This window comes from Anabrus simplex, chromosome 7 (genome assembly GCF_040414725.1).
Source record: "Anabrus simplex isolate iqAnaSimp1 chromosome 7, ASM4041472v1, whole genome shotgun sequence".
NCBI lineage: Eukaryota > Metazoa > Arthropoda > Insecta > Orthoptera > Tettigoniidae > Anabrus > Anabrus simplex.
In genome coordinates, this window is record NC_090271.1 from 119216213 (window position 1) to 119228960 (window position 12748).

Consider the following 12748-nt stretch of genomic DNA (forward strand, 5'->3'; position numbering starts at 1 on the left):
TGTTTATGCAGTAATGTATTTGAGAATCTCCTTGAATATAACAGCTGCAGAATCTCCTCATTAGGGAAGACTTTTACATATTTCTTTATGAGAAAAGGTTGGCTTGAGAAGATCACATGAGAGTACCATTTAGAGATATACAAAAAGTGGGTAGTGTATTTACCTTAAGCAGATTCTGACTGCAGGTGAACAGACCTGTGGCAAGCCACATCAGTTCCCACCCTCGCTCTTCACTCAGCCTGTTCCTATTGTCCGTCAGCTGCTTCATGATTTGACAGAATATTTCATCCCTCAAGATCTCCTACAACATAAATTATATTATACTTTAAAAAAATATTTATTAACATAATGTCAGTAAGAAATCTGAAGTAGAACATAGATCCACACTACAATTTGTTATAAGGAATTTCAGGTGGAGAAGGCATGCCTATATAAAGAAGATACATTAGGAGTGGGGGGGGGGGGGGTGTTTGTACAATAGGAGGACTTAGAGCTTATGGAGAGGTTTGAATTCATTTTTTGCTCTTGGCTTTATGTCACACTAACATACTTTTTGGCAATGCAAGGATGAGAAACGGATAGGATTGGGAAGATAATGGCCATGAAAATTAAGTGGCGTATGGTTTTTAGTGCCATGAGTGACCGAGGACAGTTCAGCTCGCCTAAACGCCCGTAGGCGACCTACGTGTCATGATGAGGATGAAATGATGATGAAGACGACACATACAAGAGCCTCCGTGGCTCAGCTGGCAGCGTGCCAGCCTCTCACCGCTGGGTTCCGTGGTTCAAATACCTGTTACCTCGTGAGATTTGTACTGGACAAAGCGGAGGCGGAACAGGTTTTTCTCCAAGTAGTCTGGTTTTCCCTGTCATATTTCATTTCAGCAACACTTTCCAATATCATTTCATTTTACATATCATTCATTAATCATTGCCCCAGGAGTGTGACAGGCTTCGGCAGCTGGCACAATTCCTATCCTCGCCACTAGATGGGGGTTCCATTCATTCCATTCCTGATCTGGTTGAATGACTGGAAACAGGCTGTGGATTTTCATTCATTTTCACGACACATACACCCATCCCCTGTGTCAGAGGAATTAACCAAATATGGTTAAAATTCCTGTCCCTGCCAGGAATCGAACCCTGTACCCCTGTGACCAAAGGCCAGCATGCTAACCATTTAGCCATGGAGCTGGACATGGCCATGACTTTAATTAAGATACAGCCCTAGTATTTGTCTGGTAAGAAAATGGGAAACCATGGAAAACCTTCTTCAGGGCTACCGATGGCGAGATTTGAATCCACCCTCTCCCAAATATAAGTTCACAACTCTGCAACCTGATATGCACAGCCAACTTGCCTGGTGGATTGATTTGAAAGTAGACTGGAACACATATTAGAATAAGCACAATGACAAGTCAGTGTCAGAAGAGAGAGCAATACATAAATAAAAGAAGTACAAACATGAAAACACGCTTTGATAAGGGCAGTTCCCAAATCTGTCGGCACTGCTGCCTTTACATATCAACACTGAAGTTCTGTCAAAATGGCCTGATTAGTGTCGATACCTGCCCTGATGAAAACAGGAATCAGAAACAAGCTCACTTGGAGGCCGAGAAGAACTGGAATTGGTATCCAATATTCTATTCCTCCTATGTATATTCCATTTTCTAGTTACATTTTTGGAAAGTATATAGTGGTATCATCATTTTAAACTAACAAACAGTTTAGTGCAGGATCTTCCCAACACAAAATGGATCACATTTATGAATATAGTAATTAACAGTATTACTTACCCTGCTTTTATGTTTCTATATTCAATGTTTTACCATTGTTTACAACAATGTTTGTTGGTCCCCCTCAGATTTCTGAAGCTCACACTGTATTAAAATCCTTAAAATTTACACTTGCAACATTTTATGCTTCCCGCAATTTACATCCCATTAGGCTGTTTGAGAGGCTGAAAAAATTAAGTAAAATAGCGTCCCAACTAACCTAAATGCTTCAAGTAACCATGACATGATGACCAAATCAAACAAGCATGGTCCAACTCTTAGCACGGAACTTCCGCTTTCCCTCGTGGCTAGGCGATGCTTATCCCGCACACGTTCATTCTTTGAGACGCTACAATAGTGTTTAGTTGTGAAGTTATCAAGTGATTCAGCATTCATCGTGCTCAAGTTCTTTATTTTGTGGTTATTCTTTTATGCTTGCTTTTGTTGTTACAGTTGTTAAAAGTTACTATTGTTGGTGTGTCACATTTATTTTTGTTCAGTTTTTTATTCTTGTTAATGGGTGGTGGTGGTGGTGGTGGTGGTGGTAATTAAAATTTTCATCCAGAGAAAGAAAATGTATTATATTTTACATAATTTTATAACCATTCCAAGGAAAATAACCAGATTAAAAGAATAAATTACACAAAATTTTAACTGTCTATCTGCTTAACTTTTCTTATCCTCCAATAGGAGTATTCAAGGAAACATTTCTATTTCATTACAAAGACTGAGCTGTTTATTGCTCTACCCTCAACTGCTTGAAACTACGATTTTAACCAAGGACATTCTAATCATTTTATGTTACACAAACACCTACATTGATATCCTCTTTTTACTATTTGTAAAAACAATCAGGATCCTGATTATTCACCTTACAGGTTTGAGTTTGAGGCTGATCATGCCCTTAATATGAGCAAAACATGTCCCTTGCAACTTTTTATGATAAAATTTAATTCTTAATTTACTAGATCTCTTTGTATTGAATTAATTTACACCCAAGAAATAGCAAAGCTTCACCGATTTTCCAATCATTAGAAGTTTTAGTTTTTCAGTCCCCGTCATATGAGCTCCCAGCATCACTGTAAACCTTTCTTTACTCATTAACTGTTCCTCACAAAACACAAATGCCATATTGCCCAGTTAATGTTGCACAAAATTCGAGTTAAGAGTATTTTTTGCTTCAAGGGAGAAAATGCTTCGAGAAATTCGTGTTACCGAATTTCGAGTAATAGAGAAATAAATATACATGAAGAATAGGACAAACAGCCGGGAAATTTAAGTTTCTTCAAGATACTGAAAATTCGAGTAAAGGAGGTTCGAAATATCGAGGATTGACTGTAATCTATAAATTAATAATATGCATTTGTGTAACATATACCTCCTTTTCCAGAGCATTTTTACTTACATTTAGTTGTTTTGCATGACTTATACTACCAACTGCCACCCACTCATTTACACCAATATTCCTCGGGTCCCTTAAAAAGTGTAAAAGAGGGATAATACTGTATTAAGTGTTTTTATAGTTTGTCAGGTCAGGTACATCCTGCTACTGTATGTGACAGTAGACTGTACTACCTGCGACTGTCTGGATGAGGGCTGGGCAGCTGTTACCAAACCTGACAAACAAGGGAGAAACATTGGCTATGGGCAGAGGAGTTCACCCTTAGAGGGTTTGTTGAAGCCATTGTGTAGGTGATGACACATAAATTCAACTGGAAGCTGCTGTCTTGCAGATGTGGCAGAGGACTGGTAAAGGCTAAGGGAGATAACCCTGACAGAATATCTTCTCTTAAGTTAGGCCTAGCGAGTCAGTTGGAGATCAACTGCAATCACTTTCAACACTTAAATGAGCCTCGGATGCAAACAAAGAACTGAGTAGACAACAGCACCCACAGACCCATGCCAAGTATGATGGCTTACAGCCTGATGACAGGCCAAGCCTTGTGATTGTGCACTAACCCCGGAGAAGACACCACACTCGATTTACTGAGTTTGACTGGGAAATGTGAAGAGTCGGTGGACATCATGGAGAGAAGGAAAATATAAATCCTACGACTGAGTGAAACTAAATGGAAAGGTAAAGGGAAGAAAGAGTTGAGAAAAAACTATATCCTCTACTGGAATGGTAACAACAGAGAGATGAGAAACAGAGTAGGATTGATATTGTCTGAAGAATTAGATGGTATTACAGAGATCCAGTACATCAATGAGAGGATTATAAAGGCAACAATTCACCTTGAGAGATAGAAGCTGACACTGGTGCAAGAGTATGTCCCTCAGATGGGTTGCAGTGAAGATGAAAAGAACAAGTTTCTCGAAGACTTAGAAGATCTGTGAAGAGAGGGCAATCATTATCGGGGACCTCAATGCACAGCTTGGGACAGACAGGAGTGGCTATGAGAAGGTGATAGGACCACATGGCTATGGGAGAAGGAATTCAGAAGGGGAATATCTCTTAGATTTCTGCATAAGAAACTGTTTGGTAGTAAAAAAACAGTTGGTTCAACAAAAGAGTCAGTCACAAGATTACCCGTTGCAGCTGGGATGGAAAGAGCAAGACAGTCAATGATTATGTCATTACAGATAGACTTGTGACTGATGTCAATAGTGACCACCAGTTATTAGTAGCAGATCTAAAAGACAATGTATCAAAGATAACAACGAGGAAATTACCTAAGATTAAGGTGTGGGAACTACAACAGATTGGAAAAAGGGCCAACTATCAGGACCGTATAAGAGGACAACTGCCTACAGAAGAAGTGGAGAGTAGTGGTGAGGTAGAGTGGACAAGATTTTTTTTTTCTTTTTCTATTTGCTTTAAGTCACACCAACACAGATAGGTCTTCTGGTGACGATGGCACAGGAAAGGCCTAGGGAATAGGAAGGAAGCAGCTGTGGCCTTAATTAAGGTACAAGATTTAAATACACCTTGATAAAAGAAGCAATAGAGATTTGCGGGAAGACAAGTGCGAGAGTAAGGGAAAAAGAGACACCCTGGTGGAATGAAAGAGTAAGATCCTCAATAAAGGAAAGGAACACAGCACAAAAAGAACGAGACAGAGAGAAATCCAAGCCAGAACAGGTAAAGGATGAGGGGAAGATCAGAGACCTCAAGCAAGTTTACCGGGACAAGAAACAGAGTTAAAAGAGTACTGAAGAAAAGATAAAGTGCTGGGAGAAATTTACTCAAAAACTGAAGGAAGGCAGCAGAGGCAATATGAAACTATTGCTCAGAGTAATCAAAAACAAGACCGAAAGTGGAGTCCAGCAAGGCAGTGCACTATCCCCGTTATTGTTTATCACCATCATGGATGACATAATGAAGAACATTAAGAAAACCTCTGGTGACTAAATGCAATGGCCTTCGCTGATGATGTAATGATCTGGGGAGACACTGAGGAACAAGTACAGTTGAGACTCAATGAATGGAAAGTTAAGTTCCAGGAGTTCAATCTCAAGATAAGCAAACTCAAAACAGTAGTGATGGCAATAACAGAGAGGGACAACCAGTGAACATCATGCTTTACATACCTCGGCAGTGTAATATCTTGAGATACACTAGCCACAAAAGAGGTGGCAAATAGAGTACAGAAGAGCTCTCACTTTTACCAGCAAGTACAAATACTCCTCTGGGATCCCAGAGTACCAACATAATCTAAGCTGGTGATGTTCAATCAGTACTTCATACCAATCTTAACCTATGGTATTAAAACCTGCACCATCACTAAGAAATACTCATCAAGGTTGCAGGCATCTGAGATGAAGTTCCTTAGGTCCACAATTCAAAAAATAAAACTGGACAAGTTAAGGAATGATGTGGTTAGGAAGGAAGCTGGGGTTGTTGCATCATTGTTAGATCAGGTCAACATGTCCAGACTGAGGTGGTTTGGGCATGTATAGAGGATGGAGCCAACAAGCACAGCATGTGTTAACTTGGAGAGACAAGCAACAGGGAAACGCATGGTGGGAAGACCAAGAACCCACTGGAGGACGTCATTAACAACAGAACGTACCTCAATAAGATAGAATGGAAGAGGCTTGCCAACAGTACCCGGGGAACTGTAACTGTAAAATTGATGATGATGATGATGATGATGATGATGATGATAAGTATTTCTATCTTCAGTCTGTGTTGCATAGTTTTTGACAAAAGTAATGAGACACAGCCCATGAGATGAACTCAATGAAAAAGGATACATACATCAAACAGTTTAGTGCCGACCTGGCAAGCAAAATTGCTACAAGAATATTTGAAAAATAAATTATGATTTTAGTACCGTACAAGAAATTCATATTTTTTGTGGAGAAATGTGTACAAAATTCTTTTAAAAAGTTATGAGAAAGTAAGCAGTATGAAAAGACAATATTTATTGATAATACTGAATACTGTACCATTCTGTTACCAATGTTTTTGAACATCATCTTATTTTGAAATACTGATGAAATACTAAGGCACTGTGGACACAAGTGATCTAGTGTTCTGAGGCCTTTGTTCTCTAAGAGTGTAGTCATTTTCCTTGATTATGGATGATCTACTAGGTATCTAAAATCACTAATACAATAAATACCTTACTCTTTGCAGATGACATCAAGATATTTAGTGAAATTAGAAATTCAGTGGACCTAGCTCTGTAACAATCCATAAATTGATGAAAATATTGCAGTCACTCAACTACAGCCTTTCATAATCCTTCACTACCAACCTCGTATGCAAACTGTACATCCAAGGTCATGAAACTCCTAGGCATTACTTAAATCATCATCTTGTCCTCCCTCCCCCTCCCCCCAAATACTCGGGAACAGCACTATATGTGCATTAAGCCCAATTTTACCGTCAGATATTTTTCCTGGTGCCAACACTAAAGGAGGGATGTATTCACTATTGCATGTTTCCATTATGGTTGGTAATGTGATGTGTTTCATATAAATGAAGATTTATATTAGACAAACAAAAATACACAGTCCCCGAGCCAGAGGAATTAACAACACATAGCTAAAATTCTTGGCTCAGCTGGGAACCAAATCTGGAGCCCTCTGAAACAAAGGTTACTACACTGATCATTAAGTCAAGGAGCCAGACCCAGGTATTATTTAATACTTCATTGAAATTTCTAACTCCACAGCTATTCCTTCCTTTTTCATTAAAAATTAACTGGTCTGAATCATATCACTAAACATAAGCTCCAACCTGGATCTCAAGATTATGGCTTCAAAACCAGTGGAAACATTTGGATTTTTAAAAGGCAGAATTATGTCCATTTGGCTCTTCATGTTTTATGGTATTGGTACGCAAGACATTTTCAGTATCTACAGCATTTTACTTTCATTCAAATATCCTGGTCTCATTATCATCCTTCCAGGCTTTTACCTGTTCCATTACATCAAAAGGCTTATTCCACATTTCCAAAACCCAGCATGCAGTACTCCAGTGATCCATTCAAATCAGCTCCCAACACTCAGCAACACTCTTGACAGGAAATGAGATTGATGTCCCATTAGCCAATAACAGATTCCATAACATAGTTAAAATAAACAGATACAGTGGAACCTTGGATTGCGAGCATAATTCGTTCTGGCAACATGCTTGTAATCCAAAACGCTCGTATATCAAAGCAAGTTTTCCCATAAGAAACAATTGAAACGCGGATGATTCGTCCACAGCACAAAAATATTTATTTGCATACCATTTCTAAAACAAAATATAACTTAACGTAAAACAAATTAAAGTGCACTTTACCTTACCATAGAATCATTGTTGGTGTCAGGGAGACGAGAGATGACATGAGCAGAGTTACTGTGTAGAACGAATTTCACTAACGGAATTGCTGCTATCTGTTGCCTCCCTGGAATTGTTTTCTTTTTGTGCAACCTTAACGAGGAGCCTATCTAATGACTGTTGCTTTTGTCTCTTTTTTTAGGATTTCACGAAAATGTGACATTGCATTGTCATTGAACTGATTCATCGATCGCACTGCTACAGCCTTATTCGGGTGGTAATTTTCTACAAAATTTTGCACCTTTCCCAACATTTTGCACTTCTCCTGAATCTCAGTTGAAGGGAGAGATTCCTCGGACTTTTCCTCCTCCTCTTCCCCGGACATGATCTCCATAACCTCCTCCTGTTGTTCGCGATGCAGGTCCATCAGCTCGCTGGTGGTCAGTTCCTGGCCATGTTCTTCCACCAGCTCTTGAATGTCCACGTCATTCACCTCCAGCCCCATAGTCTTCCCTAAGGACACAATTTCATCAACAATCGGCGGTTCATTGTCAGCAACAATCCCTTCAAAGTCATATCCAAGAACACAATCAGGTCACAGCTTTCCACAAGCGGATGTGAGAGTTCTCTTGGTGACTCCATCCCAGGCTTTATCGATGATCTTCAGGCAGTTCACGATGCGGAAATGATTTCTCCCAAACTCTCGGAGGGTAAGGTTTGTTCCTTTGGTCACTTCGAAGCATCGCTGAAATAGTGCTTTGGTGTATAGCTTCTTGAAGTTCGAAATGACTTGCTGATCCACAGGCTGGAGTAATGGAGTAGTGTTGGGAGGAAGTTACAATTTATTTTAAATTTTTGCTTGTCTTGTAAAACACTCGTAGACCAAGTTACTCGCATTCTGAGGTTTCACTGTATAGGTCAATCAAACCTTTCTTAAACAATATGGAATATTACTAAACTAAATACCAAAGCAAATGATTAATATTTCCAACACCAACATACCAAGATATATCATAATTCAATACGTACATGCTTAAGTGGACCATCAAAGATCTGGTCAGTGTATTCATTTCCAATACGTGGCCTCTTGGAGGGAAGATCACCCATGTATTTGAGTATAGCAGTGAAAGCAAAACAAGCTTCCTCTGCCAGCTCTTCTTTGGTGAGCAATTTCTTGAGAAGAGGTTGTTTAAGGGGCTCTCTAGAATGCCTCCATAGTTCATCTGGACCTCCACGGCGTGCAGAAGTCAGTGTTAATGCTTTTGACATGGTGCGTTTTGGTGGAGGCCTGAAAAATAAAAAATTCATAAACTCAGGATAATGGCAATAGGCATGGCAGATACAGCATACTGAATGTTTACCTAGTTTTAGCAACTGTAATATTTCACTAGATTTTTCAAACTCTTAAATGAAATGAACAGTTTTAAATGCTAGAGCATGGGTAAGTAATAGTTTAGAATAAATTATTCTGTAATACAAAATTTACTTCTCATAAAGTAAACCATTATCATGCACAAATATATTTGTTATTAGAATATGCAGTGTTGGGAGATGTGTATTCATAATTGACCTCACAGATGCTCACTAGCCATCATAAACATTTCTAGTTACAGACTTCAACTTGTAAGTTGGTGCTTATCATTCTTTGACCATAAAAGGTTTTATTCATGCACTTTGAACAGCCTGATGTGAAAATCAGTCTCATTTGCTACAAGGACACCCTAGACAGACTGCCTAAAATGCTTAAGAATAAGCAACTTGGTATATTTTCATGTGGAGTGATCCTGTTTCATGACAAGGCTCGTTCAAAAAAACAATTATACAGGTTGCTTTAGCACAGAAAGGTAAGAGGTTCGCCACCACTCAGCCTACAGTCCTCATCTCTCACCATGTGATTCCATGGATCAATAAGAGATGCTCTAAAGGAACAAGTCCACTCTGCTGAATTCTGGTGAGCTATTATGCCACAGTCCTCTTGAATTCCAACTTTATCTTCATATTGTGATCTGTCCTACTTTTGAAGACACCACTCAAACTTATTCGTGTACTGACGTCATTCCACGCCATCTCTCTACTGACAGCACGGAGAGCTATTATGCCGCACATGTTGTTGAACATTTTCTTGATTTTGTTAAAGGCACTTGAATGGAATAATAATAATAATAATAATAATAATAATAATAATAATAATAATAATAATAATAATAATAATAATAATAATAATTGATACGGAAATATTGTGGAACAGAGACGTGTAAGAAGATGCCGGGGTGAATGGGTGGAAAAGGTAATGACCAGAGCATAAGTTAAAGCAGTAAATCTTGAAATTTTATTTCTTTCCTTTTTTTATATATATTTTAAAATTTGATTGATAGAAGATTTGGAACAAACAACAAAAAATGAGCTTGACAGCTCTGATAATAACAGTGGACTATAAGTCCTAAAAATCAGGTACAATAACGAGATAAGATATAAAGGTATGAGCATTATAGCTCTGAACAGGTACACTATTATAAGAGCATGTTTGCGCCACTAATCTATATCCTAGGAGACTGAGCTCCAAAAGTTACTACAGTCCAGCCTCTCAGAGGCACAAGCCTCTTACAAAATTATGCCTGGTAAACTTCAAATACTGAGTTTACACTAGTATCCTGATAACGCTTCACATAACATGTCAAACGGACCAACAACGTCATAGAACCAACCAATCACAACAATAATTCAACAGCCCCATCAAACTTCCACAATATCTTAAATAATATAAATTTTCCGCTATCAATGTTTTGAAAACATATATTGTCATCAAATGAAGAAAACAACAGCCATTCAACCTTTGCGTCAAAAATCATACCAACGTAAAGAGTAACAACTCATCATTATCTCTACAAACTTACTTTGATGTCTTAAAATAAATTTAAGCTAACTACAAACTTCGTGTCAACACAATCTCGCCAATCAAATCTATATACGACCTATGAACTGTTGACCATTAAACTTCATGGGCAAACATACGCTAACGTTAAATAATATTTGCCCAGCAAAATTGGAATGTTTTCCTTTACATTTTATGTTCAACAATGTAATTTATTTCATTTTTATTCATTATAGCATGTTATTTTACTTATACTTCAAACATTGACTACAGTTTTAAGCCATCAAATGCCACTCATAATTATATGACACCTCCGTCTTTATGTTGTACTACCTAAGAATCTACTAGTTTTTTAAATATCTTTTGAATGTATTGTATATCTTCACTGTAATGTTTTTATATGCTTTCCACTATGTTTGAGATATCTGGTATTGACTAAGGCTTCAAGCCATTTTCTTGCTACTGTACCATCAAATGACGTCCTATTCATCAAGTGAAAATAACTGTAATTTTTTTAAAAATCTCACCTACAATCATTATCAAACACATTTTAGGATAATATTTCAACTTGTTGTCTGATAAAAATAAAAGCTTTTGACAGTGGCTGAAGATGCCTCACAGTAAGAGGCAAAACATGTCTCACATTTAAAAAAAATATATCAACTTTAATGCCAACATCTTGTATTGTATTGAATAGGTGGAAATAAATATTAAATATTTTCCTATATACATTTTATGACACTTTCAATACGGACGAAAAATGAATTTCGTCACTTGTAATAAGTGGTATGTTCTGAGCTGTCAGTGGAGCGCGATGCTGTGGAATGACATCAGTAGACAAATAAGTTTGAGTAGTGTCTTTAAAAGTAGGATGGATCACAAAATGAAGATAAAGATGGAATTCAAGAGGGCAAATTGGGGCAAATATTCATTTATAGGAAGGGGAGTTAGGAAATGGAATAACTTACCAAGGGAGATGTTCAATAAATTTCCAATTTCTTTGCAATCATTCAAGAAAAGGCTAAGAAAACAACAGATGGGAACCTGCAACCTGGGCGACTGCCCTAAATGCAGATCAGTAGTGATTGATTGATAGTGATAATAACAATTTAAATGGGGGCAAAGAGTGCCGATACTAAATGGCCTTAATGTAAAAATAAAAGGTTTAACATGACTGGACATGAACAAAGACTAGGAGGCGAAACACTTGCACTCCCTTTAGAAAAACTTTTAAAACCCTAAATGGGCTTATGGCCCGAAGTTGCAGAAGCTAAGCCTATACTACGGAGGGGTGACTAAGTGAGAAATATTAAAAGCCGAAGGAATGGGAAAAATTTAAAGGTTTAGAAAATTTTAGTCACCCCATACCAAGCTGAGTGGGAATCAACAGAAGGTGAACACTCTTTGTTCTCTTAATTTACATGTTTTCCAGCAGGGATTTGAGCAGAGTCCTCAGACTTGCCAAAAATCTACATTTAAAACCTAAAATTAGGACTTTACATAAAATTAAAGAAGTTTGAAACCTTCCCCTCAAGCTATCTCCCTGGAGCTATCACATGTTAAGAAGTTTCTGCCATTACCTTAAGTAGTTAGGCCTTCCGAACGCCACTCTACAGCCTCTGCCTCCTAATCACACTGCACTCACTAGACCAGAGCGATGAAGAAGACAATATGGCCCTAAAGCGCCCAGTTTTTATAGCATTTCCAAGGGGAAGTTTCCAGAACTCTTTTCAGATAGGCAGGATGCCTGTACACACCGCCAATTTTAATTGGCTAGAGAAATATACACAAAATACCTGATTGGTTAATAACTAAGGAAGAAGGAAGCCATAGGAGTGTTGACCATCAGGTCCAAGTATCTTGTATTACATTAGTTCAAGATTCATAACACAGATGGCCTTCTAGAAGGCATGCAGTTCAATGGGATGGAGAAGGTGTACCCCGGTACAGTAATAATGAAGAAAGAGAAGGAAACAGTTCTATGGACACTTGTTGAGGATGGACAATAATAGACTATGAAAGAGAATCTTTGAATTCTTCAGGAAGAGGAAAACTGAATTGAAATAGTTTCAAGATGTGAGGTTGGACTTGACGAAGATGGGCATTCCAGAAGTTTATATCATGGACAGAAGTCAATTCAGACAACTCAACAAAACGTTCCATGATTTACTGGAGACTGGGCAAATGCTAGTGAGAAAAGGAGGTCCTATACAGAAGAGCAGAAGGAAATAGGAGAAAAGATGAAAAGATACTGGCAGAGAGCGAAGGTAGAGAAGGCTAGAAATACTGCAAAGATTGCCGTCCATAGATGGCCAAAACGATTTTTTAAAATCATGATCATCATCATTTACCACTGATCAGCAAGATAGCAATTTCTGTATTAAG

The 12748-nt window shown here is 38.1% G+C and overlaps 1 protein-coding gene across 2 annotated transcripts in view; it reads right to left on the reverse strand.

The window, feature by feature from the left end:
- Nucleotides 1–12748, reverse strand: part of ck (myosin-VIIa ck) — a 399120-nt gene that overhangs the window by 21617 nt on the left and 364755 nt on the right. For both annotated transcript variants that reach the window (XM_067151286.2, XM_067151287.2), the window contains exons 32-33: nt 8521–8779; nt 164–301 (exon numbers count right to left, since the gene is read on the reverse strand). In XM_067151286.2, the coding sequence (XP_067007387.2) occupies nt 164–301; nt 8521–8779 (397 nt within the window). The remainder of the gene's footprint in view (nt 1–163; nt 302–8520; nt 8780–12748) is intronic.